We start from the raw sequence: 27,952 nt of genomic DNA, 5'->3' as shown, positions 1-27,952 counted from the left end.
GTTCTAGTACAAATAGTAATTGTTGTATTAATGTTCTGCATGATTTGTAGCATTATTTTTTATTATTTTATTTTATTGTATTTTATTGTAATCCCCGCCCCTCACGCCGTCGTCACCGCTGAAGCAGCCAGTGAGGCGGAGGGGGGGCTGGAGAGCGCTGAGGTAGCGGCGTCGCAGCGCTAGAGGAGCGGCTTTCGGACAGGCTTTGTTTTGTGGATGTGGATGAGCTCCATCACCTCCTCCAGAAATGTGGACGGATATAAGGAAATTGCTACTTTTTCATTTGTTAGTCCTGAAGCTTCATTCCTCGGAAGGTCAGTGCTGTCTAAAAATGGGATCAGTCAAATAAAATGATGCATTATTCGCTGTTTTTCTCTGTGATGGGCTGTAGGTGAGTGATTGGAAGCGCTCCTATGTGTGTGTGAGTGTGTTGAGATGCCCAGAGAGAAAGAGACAGAAATACTTTATTGTAGCCTTTGTAATTCAGAATTTAAAATGATACATTCTGAATGTGTGATAGCCTAGTAGGGGAAAGATTCAGTATTGGGTTCAGGATGGGAAAACCGTCTGCGTGTCATGTGTTTCCTGTGAGCATCCATACTGCAACAGTGGTAGTAGTAGCCCGGACTGAATCTTTGTCTTCATGTTGTGAAACATTATGGACGATAGACATGTGGCCTACTCTGGTGTGCTTTTCCTCTTCCCACAATCGTTTTAATCATCTAAAAAAAACCCAAAAAACTAGACCAATAAGTGAAAGAAACAACAGCCAGTGACGCTCACAGCGCCTCAGCCAATTGACCTGAATGAATGCTGAATATCAATTAGGCATTCATTTGCAAATGACAGTTGCGCGGAAGGCGGGTACTAGCAACTATATGCATTTGTTGTTGATCCATCTGGACGTTGTTTTCCCTCTGGTTTTTCCAGCAACAACGGAGGAGTGTGAGGATGGACAGTTTCAGTGCAACAACAAAAGGTGTATACCAACCATCTGGAGGTGCGACGACGACGACGACTGCTCAGACAACAGTGATGAGGAAAACTGCCGTAAGTGTTACAGAGAAAAATAAAGAGAACAAAAGGCCTGGCGCCTTACAGCAACCCTGTGATACATTTTAGAAGGATACTATGCAAATCATCTGAGCCCCTATAGGAATTGCCTATTATAGTGACACCACATGAGATATAAATACCACAAAGTAGGAAAAGGTCATTATAAACTACAATTCTCCCCTTTTGGATGAATAGATCCACACAAATTCATCTGGTTTATCCACCCAAACATAATCATATGATCATAGTTTTTTTATTTTTTTATTTTTTTTTAGACATAAACAGCTCTATTCCAAAACTAGAAACCAATAGGCTCATAACATTATCATATCAATGTTCATTGGAGCTTTCACATCCAAATGAGCTTTATTTCCTTCAGTTATGAACCAGAAAATGCAGCCATGTCGCTGTAAAATCCCCCCTAGGTCGCTGTCCACACATCAATTCTTTGTTTATGGTGGATTTTGACATGTATTCTATCTGTTGTTTTGTGTTTTTGCTCATTGGGCATGACAAGGCCTTATTTCTCTTTCCGCTGGAGAAAACCTGACAGGGTTTACAGGACATACCAAAGAGTTACAGGAACAAATAAAACCGCCTCATGTTGGAGTGTGGATTAGGCATGTGTGGGTGCCTCAGGCCCACAGCATGTGCAGGTGATTTAATCCCTACTGTTCCTAGCTTGAGGCTGTTTGCTGCTTGTTGTGCTCTCTCTCTCTCTCTCTATATATATATATACATATGCCTAGCACAACAAGCACATATTTCTTTTGAGAAATGAGAGTTGATTGGGCGGCGCCATCTTCCCATCATCCCTCTCCTCGTCTAAAAGGAAGTGTTGAGCTGAGAAACAGATTGCACGGTGCGCGGGTCTCGTACGCAAAGCTTTGACAGGTACCTGGGATGTTGTCGCCGCGTTGTTCTGCGCAGAAATAATAGAATTCCAGTTTTCCCCCCTCCTTTCTGACGGCAAGCCAGTGGCCTATATTCTGGAAGAATGCTCGCGCTGAAACCAATGAAGTCGTGCCAGAGCCGAATCAAAGCTTTGTATATTTGCCATGCAGCTATGTTCTTTTGTGTCTGGGTTAATTGTGGCTCGGGAGGAATTTCTGCACCTCCCCGCACCATGCATCCATCCATGCTTTCTCTTCCTCTCTCTCTCTCTCTCTCTGTTTCTCTTTATATCTTTATGTCTCTCTTTCACACACACACACACACACACACACACACACACACAAACTGCTTCATGGGGCCTATGTAGATGTGTGTTAGTGCAATGTGAGCCAGAGTCTGGAGGTGTTGCCATTGTTGCTCTGTGTCTGCGACCAGCAGGACGCGTCCTCCGGCATGCCAGGGAAAAGCAGGCCATTTGGAGCGTCTTTCTCTCTAAAACATTCATGTGTCCCCGCTCCTCACACACACACACACACACACACAGAAAACTGATGTAAGGAGAAATTTGCTATATTGTCAGGCCGTATTTCCTCTGTATTTCTTTTATGAATGAAACTGGAAATTGTCAGGGACGTTTCATTACCACTCCTGCGCTTTTATCAGGCAGAGCCTCCACTGACGCATTTAGGATTTGAGTGAAAACATTCCTCCTGAAAGGCTTTTAAGCTGAGACTACTGTCACCCACCATTTGATGATTATGACAGCTGAGCATCACATATCATTCCATTAGAGACTAGCCTTGAACACTCTGTCCATTTCTTTTCCCTTTGCGTGCCGTTCTGTATGTGTGTGTGTGCGTGTGTGTGTGGGCAGGCAGATGAGGCTGATTGGCCTGCGCAGAGTCAGATCTGCCTCTGACCTGCATCCTCTTACTCTCTGACCAGTGGCGCTGGGCTCAGGCTTGCACTCATCCAATTTTCACCCCGGAAAAAGAGATTTTTTTAGAACACTCTGCAGTCCTGGGTTACATTTAATTCATGTGTTACTATTAAAGGGATTCTCTGGGGTTGTTTCTCTAAGCCATGTTTCTATTTCTCTAGCTGAGGAGGGTAAAAGACAGTGGGAGAGTCAGTGTAGGGCAGTGAAGTGTAAACCTGTACAACATATGCTGCGCAGGGGGGGGAGTGTGTGTGTGGAGGATTTAGCTGGTACAGACAGCAAAGCCTGTGCAGGAACAAAAAACACATTTAGTTTCCTGATCACTATGGAGCGGTTTCATTTCTCGTTCTTCAATCGCGTCTCTGGGTGGATGAACGGCTGGCCTCGCCTTTTCTTCTCATTATCTTTATGTCATAGGCACTTGGCGTTTTTTACAACACGACGCCGAGCCTGTGAAACCAACAAACTGAACGCATGCAACAGACACACCGCGCTTTTGAAATGTGCTGACAAGAAGAAACCTTCGCCGCAACGCTCTGTTTATGATTTCAATGTCACCTTAGTTCTTGAGGTGACAGGTGCTTGCGGTTGAGACGCACAGAACAGGTGTAACGCTCTTAAAGCACGTTATTGCTCACGCCAATATCATACCCATTATGCACCAAGGCCATGCCCCCTCCTCCATCCTCCGTCCTCTTCCCGCCACCCCATCCCCCCATCAGCCACCCCCCCCCCCGAGTGCATTGCTATCTCTCCATCCACCCCACCATCCCCCATCGTCCCAACTCTCTATTCCCTACTGACCGTTCACTCACTGGATTCACCCACCGGCTCATACATGCATAATCACACTCATAAGCATGCGTGGACACGTGTGTGTGGACCAGACACACACGCACGCGACGTATGTACGCAAGCACGCATAACTGCGTACGTCGATTAAATGAACGCACGTCAATGTACTCTGCATTCACACTTTTCTGTCAATGAAGTCTTAAGATGGATATATATAATTGATCACCGATGCTGTATATTTCGTTTCGTGGTTACGTAACATTTCCGGAGAGGATGAGATGCAAAGCCACCCGGCTTCTCATCTCTTTCGGAGTTGACAGCGGCGGAGGCAACAAAGGAATTCTCCCTTGTATCCTGAAGTCAGTTTTGTTCCAGCTCTGACATGGAGCTGTGGCATTATCCTCTTCCTGATTATAGCAGTATCTCACTGGCTCTCCCATCTATCTGCACACCTTCCAAGTCCAGCACTTTCTGTTTTGACTTTTTTCCTCCATCGTGCACGTATGAGATAAAGATCTATTTCATCAGTGGCAATATTCATGAATTTTACCGTTCGTACCTGCAGGGGAGGCGCTCCACATGCTAAAGTTCAAAGTGTTCTTTTTGTTTTGCTCCGTGCTGCAGACTCAGCGAAGAGCGGCGCCTTGTGCCTTTGTTTTGTTTTTTTTGTTTTTTTACCTAATAAATCCACACAACTTCTTTCGGAGGCAAACTCACTTTGGAATCTGCTGGCGCTCTTCCTCTCCCCCTATAGTGATTGTTTATTTCTTCCGTCTAAAGCCTTTCAATGGGATGCAGCCTCCTCTGCCGCAGTGTGCATAGGTTTGGAAGGAGGAAACAGAACTTGATTAAGGCTCCGTTAATCGTTTAGTCAGCAACGTTTCAACCTCAGCACCCGTCTGACCAGCTGAGGTCAAAACAAACCCGAAAAGCGAGTGTTAATCCAGTGTGCAGGTATATTTTCGAATAATTCGGACGTGCATTCATACACTGCCTCCTTGCAGCAGGAAGTTTTTCTGTCTGTAAGTTGGATTCGTGGTCTGAGATTAGTTATGACTTGAAACTGTGTTGTTGCTTCTCTGCAGCGCTGCTCGCTGAGCTCTTGGGAAGAAGAGGAAGGATTTTTAGCAGCGGTTCACACCATGCCCTCTGACAGCAAAGGAGCCAAAGCCCTTCAGAGCGCGTCTTCACTCCTACCTGCGCTACTTGACAACAGTAATAGCGAGGGAGGCTGCTTACCGGCTTTAACTTTGAAAACGCTAGCATTTTCTGCTTTAAAATGTTTCAAGCGTTACATTGGATACAGTGACTGAAAACGGAAACTGCTACTGAAGGACAACTGAATGCAAGTGGGCCTCATATTATGGGATTCGCTTTGTGTGTTGCTCATCTGTTGCTTATCCGCCGCGTATAATTCTCCAGCCGCCTTCTCCTTTTTCAGAAAAGAGAAAAGAGTCTGCCGTTGGAGATCTCATCCAGACCTGTTAATGCTCAGTTATAATTATGTCTAGTGAGAGCGGCGTCTCTGTTTAAATTTAAACCTCTCTAGGTTTTGCACTGTGAAACAACCTATCTGGAAAAACACTGTTGGTCCCCTTCCCATCTACAGTAACATCTCTCTTCTCTTCTCTTCTCTTCTCTTCTCTTCTCCCCTTTACCATCCATTTTCAAGCCACAGTAGTCTTATTTTTTCCTGCTGTTCCCAGTCAGCCCCCCCCCCCACAATCATTTTGTCTCCCGCCTGCCTTGAGCCATGGAGATGCTGAGAGAGACAAATCTTCTCTTAAATGCTCAAGTATAATATGTGGTGTTCTCGTCAGCCGCACAATGCAGAGATTTAAGAAAACAGGGAGAAAGAGCGAGATCAGTCATTCTATTGCCTTTTCGGCCTATCAGAGTGGAGAACAGGCGTCTTGGTTTGTGTATGTTTATGTCTCCCCAAGTCTTTGTGCGTCCTCGTCTGTGTTATGTGAAGGGATGTGCTTGACAGTGGAGCGGTAAGAGGTTGTCTACAAACTGGAAAAACAAAGACGGAGTGGGTGAAAATGAGTGAAGTTGAAGTGAGAGAGAATGGCTAAGAAAACAGTCTGACCCGCAGGCTGAGTTGGGGAGGCTGTTTGTGTTCCTGTCAGATTCTCTTCATAATCTGCCATGTTGTCGGCTGCACACAGCATGGGAAGGATTATGCCTTTATCTCTCTATGCAATGAGGCGCGTTATCTATCAGGGCCGGGGTCAATTTATGTTCAGTTCATGCACTTTGAAATGTAAACTCAAACTGCAAGTCACATAATCATAATGGAGTCCTCAATATCAATATTTTTTATACAAAGAAAAACTGACTTTCTGAATGGATTGAATTGAACTGACCCCTATCTTATCATCTGTGCTTTTATCTATTTTTCATTTAAGCAAAAATCCATGAGAGTCTGTGTTTTATAGCTAGGAGGCATGATGAAGCGTAGTATTATAAAAGGGCAGAAACACACACAGGTAACAAAAAAGAATGCAAATGCATCAATAGATCTTTTTATTTTGAATCAATAATGAAATAATAATTGTTATTTATCCTCTAAGCAATAGAGCTATTGAACAGTAGCTAAAGAAAGTTAAGCGACACATAAGTATGGATATGAGTGGCGAGTTTTGGTTAGTGCATTAATATGTAAGTTAACTGTTATGTGATCACATGTGTGCGTTGATCAGGGGATTTTACAACAGCTTCCAAAGTGACTCAGCCAATCAGAGCTAAGGACCGACTATCTGTTTTATAAAACTAGTTTTGAGAGCTGTGCTGGACGGACTAACACCCTCACAGTGTATTACTTCTGACAGACACATTTTCTCCCAGAACACTCAAACCTGCTCTGTACTCTCGCCGGCATCAGGTGTAGAAAACTCTCAGAAGCCACTGCTTTGATCCAGCCTGTACCCAGTGTGTGTGTGTGTGTGTGTGTGTGTATGTGTGTGTGTGTGTGTTAACTGTGTTTGTATTTGTTGTCTGGTCGCTGGCCCTACTGGCCTACTGCCCTGTGTCTGTGTCTCTCAAAGCCAGCTCCCCTAATGTGATCATTAAGAAGTCTGCAGCTCCAATTCAGCTATTATCTCAGATTAGAGTGTGGCGCTACACAAGATTACTGAATGCAGAGAGGGAGAGAGAGAGAGAGAGAGAGGGAGAGAGGGAGAGAGAGAGAGAGAGAGAGGGAGGATTAATGTGGGGATAGAAAACATCAGTCAGCTGCAGCCTCCTGCCCCGACCCTCCACCCACTCATCCCCATCCTACTCACTTGGTACCTCTTCACTGTTCTCTTCCTCTTCACACCTAAAGGGAACCATTTGTTTGTGCCATTTGCTTTTCTGTAGCCTTGAATCCCCTCAGAAGTCACTATTCATTTCAAAGGAAAAAAAGAAATATTCCTCTGGGCACGGTCTTAATACTGTTTCTTGCCCCATGAAAAATGCTCTGCACTGTTTCAGTTGAGTTATTAAAACAACAGTGTAAATTGATTGCAGTCTGTGCTAGACTGGTTTCTAACAGAATCATCTCTCCTGTGTGGTTTCAACGCTGCATTCTGGTCTTGAAGTTAAATTCTATTAAAATGCACTAAGATGTTATTGTGCCACTGTTTGTGGCGCTTTGTAAAAAAGCTACTTGTCACGAACCCCAGTCAAGATGTCACGCATGGTTTGGTGCCTCACGTCTCATGACAGACTTGTCAAATGACATTGTCCTACTATGTTCCTTCCTTTGGATATTTAGAGGCAGATTTATTCCTGTGATTGCTATCATTTTCTTAAGTGCTGCAGAATTTATCCCCTCAGCGGCACAGCAGGGAGCTTGGAAACACTGCACCAAATGACAAGTACAAAATAGAGGTTGTGGACACGAAGTGCTTTGCTGCAGTTGTGAGAGATTCGTCCCATTACGCCCAACACGTGCCGATTGTTAGAGCGCGTAAGGGATGTGATCCAAATGAGGTCTTGTTGTTTGGATTTTTCATGCTCACAAGTCTGTGCGCGCGACTGGTGGAACCGCGCCGGAGGATTTTCTGTTTTAATGACTTGAGAAATGGATTCGTCTCGAAGTCCCACCGTTCAGTTTTCATGAAAGCGTCTGCTGCTGCCACAGACGTCTCCGATTCTCGTAGCGGCGGTTCAGTCGTGGCAGTGAAATGAGCCCAGGTAAGCCTGGAAATCGATAAGACAGATGCTAGATGTTTGAGCCGTGGTGGAGAAGAGAGGCTGGCTGCTCTGTGAACCCCGGCCGCGGGGCCACAGGCATCCCGGCAGACAGCGGCTGTCAGCCACAATCGCTGTCAGAAAAACAGGCCCACAAGGGGGGATGTTTGCACACATTGCAGGAACTATGGCCCCCTTACAACTTGTGATTCAATTTTTGACCTTCTGTGAAAAATGCCACTTTCTCTGACTCAACTGGCTTTCTTGCGACTCTTTGCTGACAACCCCAGGGATGTTATGATTGGCTGGGTGTCGTTCTTTCATTCCATTTTGCAAAATGTGATTCATCTATTTGTGCATGACTATTCACACTCACCACAAAGCTACAAAACGAGTTGAGCCTGGGTAATAGACAACGTCAGCAGCACGGTGCGATGATGCCCAGCAACTAAAACCCTCAGTCTCTTTCTTTTTGTTGTCAGGCAGTGTAACTTCTGATCACCGCCGGAATTAAGAGTGTCACCTCCAGTCACAAAGGGAGCTGCAACCCACTCCTTTTGCCCAGCTAGAGAGTGACTCATACAGTACCACCATCTGAATGGTAAAAGCTTTGTGTGCTGGCAGTCACCGCCTTGAAATCATTCCACCTGCCTACACGTCTCTCCCATCAGCGCAGCCATCAGAGGCATTATGCCTGGTCAGGAATGAAATGCGCCCGGTGCGTTCTTTTTAAAAGGCCATGTAGGTGTAAAGAGGCAGGGAATAACAGCCAGCTTTGGCTAGCTGTGAGTACGGTGTTAAAATGGTTAAAGTACATTCAAGAAGCCATATAGAATAGCCATGTGTTAGAAGTGACTGCTATGTAATTTAGTGCAAACTGTGATCAAATCACAGTTCCACCACATTCTGTTACAGCAGGGATGGGCAACCTTGGTCTATTCTCCTTGATTGACCAGTTGATTGCAACATGCTGCCCAGTCAATGATGAATTTGAAAAATAAAAAACCCCAAAAAGAAGTACTAAGCAAAATATATACTCTTCAGTTCCAGCAGTTATCCAATCACTTTCAATTCTGTGTGGGTACAAGCAGACATCAATTCAGACAAATCACCACCCTTGTCTGCTTAGCAATCCTCCGCTCTGTCCGTGGCTCAGCTGGTCTCCATTATGGAGCATCGACTGAGTCAAGTATGTGAAGGCAAAAAATGTTTTGAAGGTTTGCAGGCATTGTAGGAGTAAAGGAGGATTAACTTCCCTTTCCAGTTGAAGGATGATTTGTGAATAAATGCAGAATTTTCAAACTCAAATAAACTTCAGTTTATTTTTTAGGGTTTTGGGTTTGAAAGTCTCAAACATTGCACTACCTGAACAATGATGCCTCTCTGTCAATGTCCCACTTCAAAACAGACCAATTTACCCAGCAACGGAAGAAGATTTTTTAAGTGTGAGAAAGCTTGAATCCCCACAGAATCCTTAATACTGTCAAATCCTGCCCCTGCAAAACAAGTCTGCCAATTAATTTCAACAATGTTCAGCTATGTTCATCAGTGAAGCAGTGCTGAAGTTTAAGAGCACAGTCATGATGCTTCACACTCTGCTCAGTGAGGAGAGAAAGCAGAATTGGACACTTATTGACTGCTGGACTATGACAGGACAGGCTCAAGTTATGACACAAATTGGGGTTAAAATGTTAATGGGTGTGTGTAGAGCCTTTCTGCAGAGCCAATTCCTTTTTGCAATCCTCTGCAGGCCAATTTTACATCAAAGTGCTATCTCTTGTTTTTTTTTAAAAAGCCAACTAAACATATTGATTAGCAAGAAACCTTCACACTTCCAAAATATAGATTTTAAAACAGAGTAGCCACCATTTGAAAGCATCCAGTCATATATTGATGCCCATAGCAAATGGAACCAGGGGGAAAAGGCTGCCATCAGTCTTTGGAAGGTCCCAGAGCCTGCATGTTTTTATTATTATTTTAGATATGAATACAAATGTGCAAAAATCCAAATTGCCAAATCTTCTTAAATAGCCAGAACTTTATTTTGAACATGAAATGAATGATTTATTCCATAATTCTTATTTTGAATGGTCATGCTATCCTTACTACTACTAGCAATTCCATGTAGATTGCCCCAGCCAAGTCAAGGAAAAAGTAGATCGAATGCCAAAAAAAGATTGGCCACTTCTGTGTTTTAAGTCAGAAAGCTTAAATGCAAGACTAGCCTTGTTTTCTTAATACCCAAGCTGTACCCTAGTACTCTAGTAGTAGTTTTATTGGAATTGGTAGGAAATATAATAATGATAGAATGCACAGTTGTAGGAAATGTTGCTGGCAGATGGTTTTTCTGAGTTGTGCTGACCTCCATGTGCTTTGGGAAGGCATATTGTGATCAAAGCTCAGCTGCTAAGCCCTGCCTAGAGGTAAATATGTTTTAAATGCATAGCCATTGGCCAGTGACGTACACACACAAAGATGTATGCGCACATACACACGCACACACACACACACACACACACACACACATGCAAACATATACACATGCATGCACACAGGCACCAATGTAATTGCTTGCTGTGTGCGCACACACACACACACACACACACACACACACAGAGCAAAGTGTGGGCTGGCTTCATCGATCGCATCATTTCGCGTGCCCATCCTACAGAATATACTCAGACAAATCTGGTCCATCCCTGCTGACGCTGATCACAAGAGAAGGCAGAAGGAGAGCAAGAGAATGAGAAAATAGAAGGAGGGAAAGAGGAGGCGGTGGTGGCAGGAGAGGCGAGCCAAGGAGGGTGTTCTCGTTCAGCGGGGTGGGAGGGGGGCGGGGTGGGAGCAGGGATGAAGCCTGCTGCAGTGTCATTGATTTTAGAGTGGTTGTTTTGCAGTGTTATTGTTGTGATGCAGATCAGATATGGTGGAGAGGAGGAGAGACTGGCAAGCTGTTTAAAGAGCTGTTTGAATTCAGGGGCTATTGAAGATTTAGGGCAAGGGATTTAGGGCAGAAAAGAAATCACCTGTGGTCTCTTCTTCAGAAAGGAGGTCAGAGGTGAGGATGTACAGTATAATCCCTGTACACCATGACCATAGCGGGGTCACTGTGTGCGTACAGAGAGAGACTATTTATATACAGAGATGCAGAGAGAAAGACCAACACAGAAACAGGGACACAAAGTAAGCGAGACAACAAGACAGATGAAGCAAGTCTTGAAACAAAATACTCCAGCCCGTATACAGAATTTAAACCGATGGCCCGCTTTTGGGTTTGAATGAAGACAAGCAGAGCATCTTTAGGGGAGGGTCCCGCTCGCTGCACAACATCTGCTCGTCCTATCAGACAGCCGCACCGCTGGGAACACCTGGCGTACGCGTAGGTTTCCTGCTCTACTTCCAGTGCTGTTTGAAGTACGTTTTCTGTGTTTTACCATTAGTCAAAACTGTTGCCAAGCCAGGCTTCCTTTATTAGCATTTGCAGGAATATAGTACATGCATTGAAAATTGACTTAGTAGAGTCAAATAAAAAAATAGGAAGCATAGCGATTAAATACGCTACATTGGCACACAAAACACACTCATTCAGCCTGCATCATTCACCCTAATAACAGTCCATATAAAGTGTATATAAAATCATAAGAGAAGTCAAATCTCAATAACCTTTGAGTAAATCACATTGAATGGATGCAGTGCAAGGGTAGAAACCTTCCCTAAAGTAGATGGATGTTTCATAGTTAATGGACTAACTGTCAACCTCCTTGCACCGGTCTTAACACACATTAAAGATTCTGGTGCTGCGTTGGATGTCCTTGGTGTTCGCTCTCTCTCATGCTGATATACAGTGTAGCACAAAAATCCTTACATGTCAGCCCTGAAAGTCATCTAGATCACTGGTCCTGGAAGTTATAGTAAATGTTACATTAAGGCTTATGATCAACATAAAGAGTACAACCAGAGAGAGAACCAGAGTTCTATCCTTAATGAACTTGTCAGACCTTTAACATTTTGGTTTAAGCTTAATCCTCTTTACATCGGAGCATAATTTCAAGACGCTCCTGAACCTACTTCGAGGCCCACACACTGGAAACCGCTGATATAGACTCTCGCTGTTGGCGATCTGCATAACTCTGTTACTCTTGCCGTCCACACAGCAGAAAACCTCGATCTCACATACAGTGGCACGGCCTACTTTGAATCCGGACACCACATATATTATCACAAGGTAGAAATGGGAGCAAAAATGCCCCAGAAAATTCATTAAATTGCCCCTGAATTTAGTATTACAGGTGAAAACTCATTGTAGACATATTGCACTGTACAGAAAGTCATAATTCTGACATTCATGTGTAAGTTTGCATTCTTTCTATGCAAAGTTGGTTGAAATTGCCATACTAGCTCCTTGTATTAGTACCTGCTTCAGTCTACCCAATGCCTCAAAATCAGCCGTGTGTTGTGATATTTTGTTCTCCATTAGTCTGACAAACACTGTTGTATTATTTCATATAGGCTTTAGTGAGTGTTTATGAAAACAGCTAATGAATCAGTTGGCTTCCCTCCTGTTAGTTCAAGCGAGGTCATCTGAGATGCCTCGTCTTTGATGTGTAACAAACACACCGTGCTTCTAATGGAGCCACCTCAGTCTTGCATACATGAAAGAAACACGGCTCAGAAACCACAGCAAAGAGCGTACTTGCGGCGTACCGCCTTTCAGAATTTGCACAAACACACACCCACTTGGAGATCCGGTGCGTTCGTTTGTACATCACACACACACACACACACACACACACACCTGTACACACGCTCACACAGCAGACATGCAGACACGCAGACTTCAAATCTCCTGTTGGCAAAGGAAAGAATCGGTGTCGAGAGAGAGGGAGGTTTTGACAGTGATGGAAGGTGGCAGGATTTAAGCATTAATTATTGAGATGGAGTATTCACAAGCACAAGTCATTTTCTATTCATGCCAGCAGCTTTGAGAACACCCAGACCTCACATACCCTTCTGACCCTTGGATCATCGGCTTCAAGGGCAATTCACCATCCATTGATATGAAGCATTAACATAAATCATGAATAGCCGTAGCCTATCTGCTGTGTCGGCGCGGTACAGAAGCCGCATTGTGCCACTCTGCTGTCTAACATTGTGACTGTTTCAACGTCTCTGGTGGTGAGAAAGGAAGCCTTTAGCCGCCGTCTGGGTAATCTGTGACTCTCTGGCCGGTCCTCTCACAGCAGGGAGCCGCACTAAAGATCAGCTCTCACAGGGTCCGTCAATAGCTGTGGGAGACTTTGTTCCTCCTGTCTGACTCGAGCACGCCAGTGGTGTTTGCGAAAGAGAGAAACTCTGAACCAGAAACAAAGGGGACAAACTAATATACAGGCTCGAAAAACTGAGAAATAGAGAGAGAGAAAGTGGGTGAATGATACGTTTGCATGTAAGTATGATACGTTTGCATGTAAGTGTCTGCTTATGTTCAAAGGCAAACAGCAGCCGGCACTAAAAATCTGAATGTGTCTTAATTACGCTGCCTCGTTGCTAGGGGCAGATTTTCTGGAACAAGAAATTTGACCTCGGGCAGTATTACAGTTATGGTAATTCTCGTCTGCAGTGGGAAATGTAAAATCCTGCTCTCAATTCCTTGTCACAGTAATTTGACTTGCCTTAGTCTTGAGGCCAGCGAGGGCCTCTCCGAAAATTCAGTCTGCCGTTGGTATTGTGTTTCCGACAGAGTTATTGGAGGCAGGAGGGAGAGAGAGAGAGAGAGAGAACGAGGTAGAGCTGTGCCTCGCTCTCTGTGCAGGGTAAAAGGCTAATCTCCCAATTCCCATTACAGTCCCTCCGTTAGTAGACAGACACTATAATCCAGTGTGGCACACATTTCCATATACAATAGTGCCTGCACTGTAGGCTCTCCTAATGCATTGGGCTGTCTTGTGCCTTAGAGTGGCAAGGCACATTTTAACATTTATTCTTAAATCCAGGCCTACTGTGAACTCAGTGTGCATAATGTAAGAGCACTTGAAAGTAACAAGAACAGACGTCAGCGTTTCTCAAGCCTTTTACAATCTATCTCAATTTCTCTGCGTTGTGCTCTGAAACGAGACACTTAGGTCTGCCCTCCGGCCCTTTCGAAGGCACTTGTGTACTCTATTGTGCAGAAAAAGCAACAGTGGCCTAAATGCCGAGCAGAGCAACTCTCAGAGACCTCCGTATAACCCGGTGACAAATACTTCCCAAAGCGCTGTCGGATTGACCGCAGCTCCTCGGTGTCAGCTGTCCGACCAAAAGATAAGCCAAACCGGCGCGACTCTTTTTTTTTCTTCTTGTTTTTACTGCCTTCCGCTCTCTTTATGGCCCTTCAGTTTCACCGCTCCCTTCCCTCATAGCCAACTCGGCTCATAATGATAGTCCCATCAGCTCTGTCGTTGTTGCAGTAGTTATGGATGGTGTCAGTCAGGTCTCGGCGGTGAGCGATGGCATTTGGTCGTGGTGTTGTAATTACTTCTGACAGATAGATAATGATCGTTAAGATGAGGGAGCCGGTGTCTCCCGTGCTTTGGCGTACAGAAGCTGAGAGGAGATTGTTCGCTTTGGGATTCTCCTCATTAATCTCCATTCATCTGATCGCTCGGCAGCGCAGACTCTGATTTCTGAGCCGCGCTTGTTCTCGCTTTGCTGGGAAAGAGGGTTAAAGGCCGTTCTGTCTCTTTTTTTTTTTCACCGACGCCATCAAATGTTGGAGTGAATAGAGAGATAAATGTGTGTGCGCCTGTGAGCGTATGTGTGCGAGTGTGTGCCGTGGCTTAGATGTTATTTGCTATCCCTAAAGCTGGTGTGATGTCTGTTTTGTAGTCGAGCTTATATAATATAGCAAGGCTCAGATAATGATGTCGGTGTGTGTGTGTGCTCGTATGCGCGTGTCTGCGTGTGCGCTTAATTAATCAGTCAGCTTGGAGTGTGTTTTACTGTAAACTCACAGTACTAATATTCTCCCCCGAGATCTCCTGACTGTCAGGCTTCTGCTCCTCTGCCCTGCTCCTTCCACTGGCATTACACACTTTTCTCCTCCTGCCCTTCATCTTTCTGCAGAGATTAGTAAAGCAGCACTATGGAAAAAGAAACATAACTCCAGTTTTCTATCACAGATATACAGCATAAACAAACCTATGTGGCCAAACAACCTTGAAATGAACTGTTTTTCTGCTATGTCAGATGTTAGTCAGTCGTAGCCTTTTCCATTTTTTTTTTCAGTGAATGTTCCACTTTGTATCCGTAAAGCTGATACTGACGTGTCGGAGCACCGGTAGCCTTGTGGTTAGAGATGTGGGCTTATGATTGAAAGATCGATGGTTGAATTCCCGCACTGGTTGAGAAACTCTGGGTGGAGAAAGCGACTATGAAACACTCTCCTCTCCCTTTACCAAATACCGTTAAGCTGCCTTAAGCAAGGCACTGAACTCCCAGTTGCTCCAGTGGAGCAGCTTAGTGTCTGATGGTAGAAGACTGCGGTTTTGCCGGACAGTTCCCAGGTCTTAAGGTGTGTGAACAGTTTGAATGTGAAGCAGGGCTTTGCTGAGAAAGATCATGTGCGTGCAGTCAACCTTCCCTGAATCAGTAAGGGTTAAAAACTGTGATTCGGGTAAATAAATACTTCACAAATCTCTGGGGGAAAGTTTTGGGCAGACCACTAAGACTGCCATGGGGAACACGGCTAACAAGAACTCAAGACTCAATTTCAAAACAAGCCGGCGGGGTGCACCTCCTTGCAGAATATCTACGTTACATTTGCCAGGATCTTAGTTTGAACTCCAGCCTGCAGACTGTGGTGTTTCAGGCCAGGAGGAAGGAGCATCTGGATGCTGTGTTGATTTGGACCCAGCTCCACTGAAGCGTGGAGGATCGGCTCTGGAGGGGGGAGCAGCAGTGAAGGTGTCAGCTGTTTGGCTGAGGGACCCGTCCTGAAACCGTGTGTGTGTGTCTCTCTCTCTCCTCCTATAACTGTGGGGCAGGTGACAGACTGCACCGACCAGCTTGTCTCCTTTCATTTGGATGGCACCTCAGTTGGAAGGTTACCAGCTGTAGATATGTGTTTATAACATTTATTTGACAATGCGCATTTATCATAGTCTTAGTTAGACCTTTTAAACATACATTCTGGTGAAAAATCTCTAACTAGGGTGTATGGGGCAAATCCTCAAAGATCCCTTCATTGATACCCTTAAGAAAGACCTGTGGTTTTGAGTGTGAACTTGTCAGAGAATCAGACATTTCATAGAAATTAAGCCGGTAACATTTTCTTCTTACCGCAGGAGGCCCATCCGTCAGTCCCACAGGCTTAGCTGCATTAGGAAGTTTCCTTTTTTCCTGCTCTTTTATAATGAAAGCAGGATTTGGGGGAGTGCTCGCCAGCTCCAGCTGTGGAAAACTGCGCATCATGTGACCCTTGCCAGGGATTTGCAAACAGCAGTAGGGGCAGATTGCTGCAAACTCCCGCTGTCAAAACCAGACTTGCTGCCACAGCTATCCGCCGTAATAAGATTTCTCTGCCAAAACGCTGTATTTCATTCCAAGCGCGGGTTTCTCAATGAAATGCTCGGCTATTGCTCGGCCCTTCATCACAGCTGCTCGTGTTTTGAAAGGCACAGCCATTATTGCAGGCAGATTATCTAGGTTAGACCTTCCAACAGAAGTGGTAATTACATGGGTTGGGATGACATTACAGCTAGGTTGCATCAGTGATGCTGTCTTTTAGATATATTGTAAAACAAGCTATAGGGGAAGGTAGTGCAACACACACTAAATGTGTTGTATATCGTATGAAGCACCTTTCTCTTTCTGTCCTCATCTCTGTGGGTAAACATAGTGTGCTGCTCTCTCCTTGCTGTGGGCTGTTGTAATGTCATGGTGATCAGTTTGATCCATCATCAGATTTATGTACAATACAACTCTCCATGGTTTCTCCAGGCCATATGTTCCATAGTCACCAGGCTTGTATCCTTGTAGACTTCACACTGTGGTACAATCTTTCATTGGCCATCCAGCCCTCCGCCCAGACCAGTCAGTATGTTCTAACTCTGTGTAGAGGCATCCGTAGCTTGGGCCTATCCTGTGTTCTGTATTATGGTTTGCAGTACTGAAGATGCCAGGATGTAGGATGAAAATAGTTGCCATATTTTGTTTACCCCAAACCCAACACACACAGAAATACAGAATGCAGCAGAAGGTCAGACACATGGAGTGGGCATCATGTGGTGAAGGGGAAGGGCACGTGTGTGTGTGTACGTGTGCGCATGTGTGTGTATTTGCCCTGCGTGTCACAGTAATGACAAGCTTCTCTCGTATAAACAGCTATGTATGTGATATCGCAGGGATGCCTGAGTGTGAGTTCTTTGAGTTGACTGCTGTGTGTATATGTGTGTGTATCTGTGTGTGTGTGTGTCCACCCCCATGCATGTACCATATGAGCATGCAGAGCGAAAGGAAGGGGAGTGTCACATGGGCATAAATAAAAAACTGTGCATCGAAGCTTGAAAGGAGCTTGATAAATCAAGGCTTGCCCTGAATGTCGATGCGGCTCAGCGGCGTTGTGTGTTTGCACCCACTCACACGCCACCTGTACCTCTGTCTGATGTTGGTCTGTCATGCTCCTGGCATCCGGGCCAAATCTCTCGGGGTTTAGCCTAGCTGAGCTGAGCCCAGACAGACAACTTTAGCGTAAATCAAGGGACTCTGCAGCTCTGCTAGCAGAGGCTGTGGATCGCCTCCCGGGTCGGGAGGTGTTTCTGTCAATGTGACCCGACAGGGAGAGAAAATGTGTCTTTTAGCAGGCCGAGAGCTATAATTAGTACAGATCTGCCTCCGATCAGTCAGTACACAAGGTCAGGAGAAATGCTAGGCACTGAATAGAGAGTAGCTTCCCTTTACTTTGGCACCCTGAATGTAATGTGACACGAGCCTGGCAGGTTAAGGTTAGGTTGTTTTAATTCTGACGATTTGAGGAACAACATTTTTTATTGCACTGGCATCTCGTATCAACATGTTGACTTTTTCAACTACAGTAGACATCTAAATTAAATGCTTCAATATTGCCAATATAGTGATATTCCTCAATTATTATTGTAGAAAGTAAAAAAGGAAAATACAATTGCACACGATTAATTGTGCAGCCCAAATTAGCATATACAGTGGAAGCTTATTTAAACTGACTTCAAGGTTTAGCCCCAACTGTAACATTTGATTTGTTCGGTTTGAATTTCCAGTTGAGCAGAGAGGTGCAGGGCTTGCTCAATCCGTGTTGACTTGTGAAAATGAGAGAGAGGGAGAGGGAAAGAGAAAGAGAGAGAGAGAGAGAGGGACAGAGATTGCGTCTCTAGATGCCAGTGTGCTCTGTGTCTCCGGATCAATACTCCATCAACCAGCGCTGAGTTAGAGCCCGGCCCCATGTGGCTGTTTGTCTGCCTGCTGCTCCCAGGGTCTCAAGCGGCTCACTGCTCTCCTTACGGGACTGACTGACAGCAGACAATAATGTAGTGATCAGCTCTATCGACTGACAATGGGACGGAATCAACAGGAGAAATTATTTCCTCACTCTGATGTGACACTTTTTCAATTTAGCGGACCATGGAGTCACTTCATGTGTGGGAACAAAACACATTAAAAAGATGACGCAAAATTGCAGACTTTTGCCCATGCATCTGGCACTTCTAGCACACCCAAACACACAAAGCAGCCTAATTAAATTCTATAGTGATTCTCAAAAGCAATTTCAATAACGGCGTGTCCCAAGTCTTGTTGATAGCACGCTGCATTTTGTATGCTACCATGATATCCCATTCATTTTTGGAAGGTTTACTCATTTGCATGCCGCTGTAAGCCAACAGGATACATTCTGTTTCCTGCTTCGACAACATTCACCCTACTTCACTCTGAGCTAATGAGGCCATTTGTCTTCTGATGCCCAGGAGAATGTGCTTATCACTGCATTACCTATTAAGCTTCTCATGGCCTTCCAACGGGAAGCACTGTCATTAATACCCTTCACAGCAAAAAAATAAGTTTCTTTAAGGGGTTAGGCAGTGTGTGTGTGTGTGTGTGTCTGTCTGTCTGTCTGTCTGTCTGTAGACCTACATGTGTCTGTTGGATGATTGAACGCCGCTGCCTGCTCCGTGCTTGAACATCACTGAATGATTGAGTGAGCTCAGCTCCCAACAGCACACATTAAGATGCACATACAGTCTGTATACTCACACACACATGCATATGCACGCTAGGGTTTGACAGATATGGGTTTTTGAAGGCGATACCATGACTATATTTTTTGGTTTGAAGCTGCCAATAGCCGACATTTTGTGCCAATATTCAATATGTTTAAATTTGGCCATTTTTGTGCCCTGAAAAATAGAGTGAAAAAACCTCGGAAACCGCATTTAGACCATGCAACACTAAAAGCCTCTATTGAAACCAATACTAATGAATTTATTTTAAGTGGTTTGGCAGGTGAGGCAGGTTTCATTCCAGGTTTCAAACAAATCACATTCTTCCATCCATCATTTCAGCGGTGGGCAACATTGACCGGCTGATATCTGATTTTCATTAAAAGGCGAATATCAACCAATACATCGGTCTCACCCTAACGCACACATCTACCTGGATGGAGTGTAAGAAAGATGAAAAGGAGTGAAAGCAGTGAAATGTTGTCGACAACATCGCCCCCAGAGGAGAAGACCCCAGGTGGGGTTGTCGGAGCGTGGGACTCCTTACCCCTGCACCTCCTCCAGGAGACACAACACGGCCCCCTCATTCTGTCTGTGTCACATCCCATTTGTAATGCTTAGGAGAGGTGACTCCCCCCTACCCTCCAATTGTGTTTTTTGGGTTTGGTTCCTCAGATGTGTTGGAGCACTGTCTCCGCGTGACAGTTCTATTATCATGTAAAGTCAAACGAGTAAAACAGACAGTGTGTGTGTGTGTGTGTGTGTGTGTGTGTGTGTGTCATAGTGATAGACGTTCAGTCAGTGCTATCCCTGCCATCTACAGTAATACTGCCTGTTTTTATTCAACATCACAACTTTCCATTAGGATCCCATAAAGCATTATTACTGCATATGTCACTCTCCATCTCCGTTCCTATCACTCGCTTCTGTTATTCCTCCGCTTTCTGCCCCGCAGCTTGTCATCTTCTCCCTTTCCTGTCACTTTTTCCCTTCAGCCCAACACCAACCCCCCGCTTCCCCCCCCCCCCCCCCCCCCCCCATGAGCCTAACATTTTTAAAACCTCCCCTAATTAAAAAGGAGAAAGTCATTCCAAACAGATGGCATGAGCTGGCCTGGGTAATTATTGCCAAGTGAACCATGGCCCCTGTAGACCTTCAGCTGAAATGAATAGCGAGCTCAGCTGTGCTCGGGGAAGAAGCTAAGACTCGCGCACCAGAGGAGCGCGGCGCGAGCGGGCACATCTGACCCGCGGAGGGCCGCACGCTGGGTAAAAAGGAGACGCGCGGCACCGGCCCTTCGCCGCAATATCTTTAGGTTCTAAATTCTGCCCCCGTCTCTCTTTTCGTTCCTCTCATGGGACGCAGATTAATTAACGTGAGATTAATACCCTTGCAAGGATTAGGATGTATACGAATGAAAGGTTCGCGCGGGAAGGTAAAGTGTTCGACTCCGGCCCCCGAATGAGAATTTTAATGCGCTGGATCTTCTTCCAGGATTTGTCGGGGAGGCTATCTCATGAATCTAATCATTCTGTTGAGGGAGGTGTTGTGCCTTTAAACATGGTGTTATGCCTCAGGGCCCTCTCTCTCTCTCTCTCTCTCTCTCTCTCTCTCTCTCTCTCTCTCTCTCTCTCTCACTTTTTATGCCTCTTACACCGCCACACCTACATGAGTGATAAATGGGTTTTGAAGATGTGTGTGTGCGGCGTGTGGGTGCGAGCATGTGTAGTTTGCGCGTAACGCAGAATACGCAGGAGGTTTTTTTTTTTCTGTGGACACATCGCTAATGAGTTTACACACTTAAGGGGAGGTGTTAGTTAAAGGGATATCACGGTCCATGTTTGCCCCGTAACCATCTGTCCTCACCTTTAACAAAAAGCCCACTTCCTGCTTTATAATGAGGACACAAGTGGCACTTAAGCGCCGCTCCGGAAAACCCACACGTGTTATGCAATCTAAGAAGTAGAATAATCCAAAATGTGTTTGTTTTTGAGGCGGCAAACTCCGAAAGAGGCCTGGAGAGAGAGAGAGAGAGACAGAGAGAGAGAGAGAGAGACCTATGATTGGAAGGACCAAAGGGAGGCGGGGGAGAGACAGTGAACATGAAATAAGGAATATTTGTCTCCGTGCGCAGTGTAATGGGGTCAGTTCATTACGTTTTGCAGGAGAGGCGAGAGAGCATGTTAATTTGGCTTTTTGAAGTGAAATGAAATGAGGGTTGCTGATCTCGGTTACGGGCCGCAAACACATTTACCGCTGAAATGCATGTCCTATTAGAGAGACGCTAATAGACATTTCATCATTTCATTTGATGGCGCCTGCAGCCGAGATGACCCGTTATTGGCTTGACAACGGGGCTCCGACACAGGAAATTATTGGGAATGGGGCAATTAATAAAAGTTTACAATTACAGAATCTCTCGAAGAATCTGTAGTATTTAGAAGGGTTCTTGGTGGCGGCTGTACTGTAGCTGTTGGATAACAAAAGCAGGAATTCACAATAACATAGCAGATGTTAGAAGGACCAAGTGACCCATAGTGTGCTGCAGGTAGAGTGAGAATTAGATTTGAGTGTGATAGTATTAATGAAAGGCCATACACTACCAGTCAAAAGTTTGGACACACCTGATTGAATGCACTATGTTTTTCATTCTCTTAAAGCCATTTTGATCTAAAGGCTTCTGCTTAAATGCTTGAAATTTGTTTGTTAGACAAATATAAATAGTGAAGTTGATGCCTATGTATGAATTTCTTTCCAAAGCCTTGGCTTTCCATCAAGGAAAAGATGCTTTAAAGAATCTAAAATATAAGATAGTTTTGATTTGTTTAACACATTTTTGGTCACTGCATAATTCCATTTGTGTATTTTCATAGTTTTGATGTTTTTGCTATTATTCTAATGTGGAAAACAGTAGTGTGTGTGTCCAAACTTTTGACTGGTAGTGTATACCACCATCCACAACCCATTCATTCTTTGTTTTTTGATTAGTTTTGGCATTTTTGCACTTGCACAAGGGTCCTGGGATGCATTCGAACCCAGAACGTTGCAGGTACATGGTATGTGCCTTAGCCAACTGACACAGCAGGACGCCCGCCACTCTTTCTTGAACTTGGCATCAAGAGAGTTAGAGTGAGCACAGCACTTTGGAAGGATAACTGGTTCACATTGCTCTTTCTGCACAGCCCCTTAGCTGAGCTTAAGCTCCCTGCACAACTCTAAATTGTCTAATTTGCAGCATCGGAGCCAGGATCGGGCCGGCTGAGGAACAGTTGTGGCTGTGTAACACTGGAGAGCTGAACTGAGGGTCTTTTAGCCAGTGATTTATTAGACTGTAGTGCAAGTCCTGTTGGAGTAATGGGCTGAGGAAATTGAATGGCTCTGATCTGTGTGTTTGTGTCTCAGTTGTCGAGCTTGCAGCCCCGTCGCTACAGGTCGGGAGTGTGTTTTATGCGTGTGTGTGTTTGCGTGTGTATGTACCATATGTGTTACGCGACACTTGGAACACAGCAGGTCGGCCAGATTAGGTAACGGCCGCGGCAACCTCTGGGCTGTTGTGTCTAAGTCTTTTGATCGTGTTCAGCTTTTCATCTTATCACTCAAACACGCCTTTTCCTGACATCTGTTTGATGGCATTTTCAATTCTGAGCGTGTTTGACCCATGTTTATCAGCCCGTGGCCTCGCTGGCTTGTAGCTTTCCATCGTAAACAGGTTTTGAAGGTAAAAGGTTTAACCTCCCTGAGCTCACAGCGTTCAGCAATCAGCATCCATTTTCCCAGCTCTGTGATGGAAAACCTGCAGGAGAGATTAGACTGTTTTTAGAGACAGGCAGATAGGAAGGAAGATGGGGGACACAGCGTGATGAATAAGAATCAGGGAAATAGAGAAAGTGGAGATAATTAGTGAAGGATATCATAAAAGAGCACCGGAGAGGGCTGGATGGGAATAATGTGCACGATGATGAGCTTGATCTCTTCCGATGCGTGGGATGATAGCTGGGATTCACATAATGTGACCAATTACACGACAGAGATTAGGCCCAACCGGAGACTGACCATGCTCTTTCTCTCTCTACCCTGTCTTTTTTTCTCCTTGTTCTCACTCTGTTATTCTGTGTCTCTGATTCTGTGTCTCCGAGCAGCCAGGAAAACGTGCGCCCCAGCAGAGTTTGCCTGTCTGAATGGCCAGTGTGTGCCGGGACGCTGGCGCTGCGACGGGGAGCCAGAATGTCCTGACGGCTCCGACGAGGCAGAGGCGACCTGCAGTAAGTGGAGCTAGTCAATCGCTAACACACACACACACACACCCACACACAGTTGCACACTGGTAACTAATGCAACATCCACAAACAGCTGCACAAGCACAATCGACACACATTGGCCTTGTACACATAAAAATGCCATTTAATAACAGTTCATTTCAATTCATTCATTAATTTTTACTTAATGACATCCCCCCCTCCCACACACACAGACACACACACACACACACACACACACCACCTGAGAGGTACAGTGGGATCTACTGTTATGGAAGATCGGACACATTGCACTCAGAAGGAGAAAAAAGCCATGGCCGGCTAATTACCTTGGCATTTTGCGTGCTGTATCTGGATATGCTGCCATGCCCCCATCTCAGTCGTGCTAGACAGGCTTTAATTTGGCTCTGCTAGAACCTGAAGTCAGGTTTGTAATTTCCCTTGTTACCTCCACTCAGGCGGCAGTTCAGCCGCTTCGCCTGCCTCCAGCCAGGCGCCCGCCCCGCCCGTGCACCGCTCTGCTCGCCCACGCACTCCGATACTCGATGCCGTCTGATGTGGAATGCAAGAAGGGCCTCGATTACCTCTCTGCCAAGCTGTTAGGGAGCAGAGGATCTCTGCGCGGCTCACTTTTAGCCCGTGTCAGGCTGGCTCACCCACACACAGACCCTGATGGGCGTCAGGCGAGTCGACGCTTCCACAACCGAGCAGGGACTCGGGCGTGGGAGGCATTAACCGGTTTAAAATAGTTTCTTCCTTCCTTAAAGGCTAATTTCTGCTTCTCCCACGGCTGCCAGCTTCCCTCTTGGAGCGAGAGACATGAGGTGGAGCTGAAACATATAAAGCCTTAATGGTACAAGAAGGCTGTACCTGACCAGTTTGTACACTGTTAAGTATGATGTTCGTCAGAGTGTTAGAGATAAGGGTTGATGATGATGATGATGAAGGTGATATTGTGTAACAATTATCAGAGCGATATTTGGTTCCATCCCACATTATCATCTTTTGATCTTTAAATGCACAGTGGGAGGGAATTAAAATGCATGAAGCCGAGTGAAAAATGAATCAAGAAAAAGCCGCATGTGTCTTTGAAAGCATAGTCATTCCAGTTTTGTTACATTTTATTGGTTGTGGATGTGTGGGCCGGCCCAATGAATAATGTAACAGTCTAGCAAGCTTCTAATGTCACCCCCAGAAAGTTGAGTGCAAGGAGGGAGACATAAAGAGACCTCTGAAGGATAACAAGTTTATATTGGAAATCCAATTAAAGATAAATGAAGGAGGGATTCATCTCTTGGCTGCAGAATACAGAGATAGAGATCAGGGCTGAGAAGAAAGTCATTTATATGGAAATCCCTCATGTATTCACATGGCGCTGTAATGTAAAATTTACCGAACACCAACAGTGAAAATTTGGTCGGGGGTTCTTTTTTCTCAGTTGACTGCGATTTTCACTTTGACACACTTTTGTTTTGCAAGAAGTAGGTTTTTATATTAACCACTGTGGTTTCTACTTCCTAAATATCTGTCAGGTATGGGATGATATTCCTCTTGGCTGGGGTTGAATCATTATTGCTATTCTCATCCCCATGGCTCCTCCAGGACCACTAGTGCTGAGTCTTCAAAATCCACCACCTCCTATCAAGCAGCAATTTCCACTGTGCTGCAGGGAAAACGGAGGCATGTCCTTCCTGCTCCTGCCTCCTGCTAAAAGTCAAGGATAACTATAATACAGGTGGCCTTTATCACACAGCATGCGGCCCTCCTGATTATGTGTTCAAATGAGAAGTGTCACATCAAGGCTATATCCAGAACAGAGGGATTGCCAATGAGCGCCAGGCACTTCATCACAGCTGGCTGTCTGTTTGAGTGGATCCCACTGTGCCACAGTCACATTGAAACGAAGGGGAAAGTAGGAGAGACTTAAGGATGGAGACTGTACTAGTCTGCATGCAGCGTGTCACGCCGCAAAAGCCAACCTGCTCACTTTGCCAGCTCCAATGGCTCTCTGATCGTCTATCTCATTAACCTTGTTTGACTGGCGATTACCTGTTTGTGCCAGCTACTTGGCAAGATTACAAAGCTGTAATGAGATTTTTATATCTGACAGTTAAAACCTCTTGAAGTGCCGTATTTTCCTGATTAGATTTAAGATGCAAAAATCAACCTCTGACATGAAAATTTAGCAAATCCAGTCTAACAGTGAAATGCCAACAGCATCAACATGTGGCAGCTATAAACTCCCCAATCCCATGCAGCAGTTCGCTTTGAAATCAGGAGCAATTAAGCTTCACATTTATCAATTAAACTTCAGCACAGCGGGGCTTGTTTTTGCTGTCATGACAACACTGCAGGGCGGAATCTCACACATGCTGCATCTGATCTGTAACTTGACACAGTTTCCACGGGGATGTGAAAGTTGCTATTGTGTTGGTACCAGAGACCTGTGACTGCAGTGAAAGTGAAGCCCCTGTTTTACATGGGCTAATTAACATACAGCACAGCATACACCTTACTGCATCATGCTCCAATTACTCCAGAGCCTGATAAGGCAGGCCATTTTCTCTCTCTCTCTCTCTCTCTCCCTCCCTCTCTCTCCCTCTCCCTCTCTCTCTCTCTCTCTCTTTCTCTCTCTCTCTCTCTCTCTATCCCTCTATCAGACTCACATGCACAAACCACTCAGTGTGTTCATTCCATTTGCCCCCAACTCTCCCGTACTTTCTGTCGCTTTCTGTTTCTCCTGTACACACACACACACACACACACACGCACATGCACACACACACATATACTGCATGGCCATTTTGGATTCAGTGCCATAGAGATCTGTGCCAGAATCATTCTGGCTCAGTGAGTGGATTCCCAATTACACGCTGGAGTAGCGTTACACTGGCATATTAAAAATTCAAATGCGGGCCACACTGAGTGAGTTACTCGCGAGCACTGAAAAATGAATGACTCTGTGGAGAAGCATGTGAAGTGCCAGAGCTCATTGTTTTTGTATTAGATTAATGTGTAATCAAGGTGGAATTAGGCTACTGCAGCCAGCTGTGCAGAAGCCGCCCTGCTCTCCAGCCGAGCAGTGACATGTCTCTGTTGTTACTCGCCCTCGTCACTTTTAAGGGTTTAACAAGGGAGGGAGATGTTAGCCTGCTTACACCGTCTCACAAAAGTGCTGAGTTCAGCTCACTTCTGCACGTCAGTTTGTCCTCCTCTCCACTTTTCAATACGTTTCTGCGGATTTGAGAGGCGTAAGGGAACTTCACACTGCAACCTCTTCCTGGAGGAATCGTTTCTTATGCGAGGAAAGCGCCTGAATTAATGAAAATGTGAAATGTTAAAACAGATGGAAGTGTTCTTTTTGAAACCATTGTATCGTGCCCTCATTTTGGTCCTCTTAGAATTACGTAATTTGTAGTGGATTAGAGATATTTCTCTGAAGAAGGCTTTGATGAAAACTTCCTTCTATGAACCTCTTTGTAGATATTGAGCTTTAAATCCACTGAGATTTTTTTTGGGGGGGAAATGAGTAATGAAGCCTTGCCTCATTTTATTGACTTTATAATGGGGAAGATTTGCTTTGTGGAGATATTTGCACTGTACATGTGCAGCAGTTTACTGCTCTGCTTATGTTAAATCCTTTAGATTCCCTTTCATGCTTAGATGTGTACTGTAAAAGGCACTGTTTGCAGGTGAATTTACTATATCTGTATGCCAACACTGCTGTGGAGTGGAGGCACACACATCCAACACTGTTAATGAGATGCACACACATCCAACTTCAATTAGTACTGTGTTGCATTGCAAATTGTTAATGTGCTGCCACACCTGTCACATACATGTACATTTACGTATATACTTGTACTTGGCAAGTAGAGGTGATTCTGATTCTCTCTCTCTCTCTCTCTCTCTCTCTCTCTCTCTCTCTATCCCTCTGCCAGACTCACATGGACAAACCACCCAGTGTATTGTTCTGTGTGTGTCTATGCTTTTGATCAAAAATTGAACCAAGGCTGATCATGAAGCAGTTATAAGGTCTCACTCCCGGTCAGGAGGCAGTGTTACAGCACTTGATCTTAGCCAGCAGTGCAGAAGCCCTGGTAGAGCACATTACTAGCTAATGCACTTTGCTGATAATAACAATTTCCCGTCTCATAGCTAGCCAGCAGCGAGTGTGTTCGCCCTGTACCTGATCTATAATTCACAGAGAGGGACAGGGCCACGCTAACCCAGCTTAATGAAGCAGTAAATCTGCCTATGACTCACGTTATTGGAGCGTTTTGTGCCATTTCAGCTCTGAGGCAGAGAGGCCGAGTTATCTCCTACATCACCGGCAGCCCAACATTCACGCACATGAGTGTGCATGCTCGGGCACACGCTTACATAGGCCTTTTAAACACACACAAAGGCATGCACATTGACGCACACACACCCACATATAACACAAACACAGTCAACTCTGGCAGTCTCTTCGGAATATACGACCAGGATGACTCAGAAACAGGTTTTTCAGACGAGTTTGTCTCCTGCAGATTTTGAGTGATGATTTTAAGTGAGACAAGCCTAAATAGAGAAGCAGACTACAGCGTAAATTGAAACACAGTTACATG

General features: G+C 45.1%; 1 protein-coding gene across 1 annotated transcript in view; it reads left to right on the top strand.

Moving 5' to 3' along the window:
- The first annotated feature begins 247 nt into the window (after positions 1 to 247).
- Positions 248 to 27,952, top strand: part of LOC139926073 (low-density lipoprotein receptor-related protein 8-like) — a 64,105-nt gene continuing 36,400 nt past the window's right edge. Inside the window, exons 1-3 of the mRNA XM_071917646.2 lie at positions 248 to 314; positions 931 to 1,050; positions 23,226 to 23,348. Of these exons, the coding sequence (XP_071773747.1) occupies positions 248 to 314; positions 931 to 1,050; positions 23,226 to 23,348 (310 nt within the window). The remainder of the gene's footprint in view (positions 315 to 930; positions 1,051 to 23,225; positions 23,349 to 27,952) is intronic.

The sequence above is a fragment of the Centroberyx gerrardi genome, chromosome 13 (assembly GCF_048128805.1).
Source record: "Centroberyx gerrardi isolate f3 chromosome 13, fCenGer3.hap1.cur.20231027, whole genome shotgun sequence".
Lineage (NCBI taxonomy): Eukaryota > Metazoa > Chordata > Actinopteri > Beryciformes > Berycidae > Centroberyx > Centroberyx gerrardi.
This window is presented reverse-complemented; position numbering and strand designations above follow the sequence as displayed.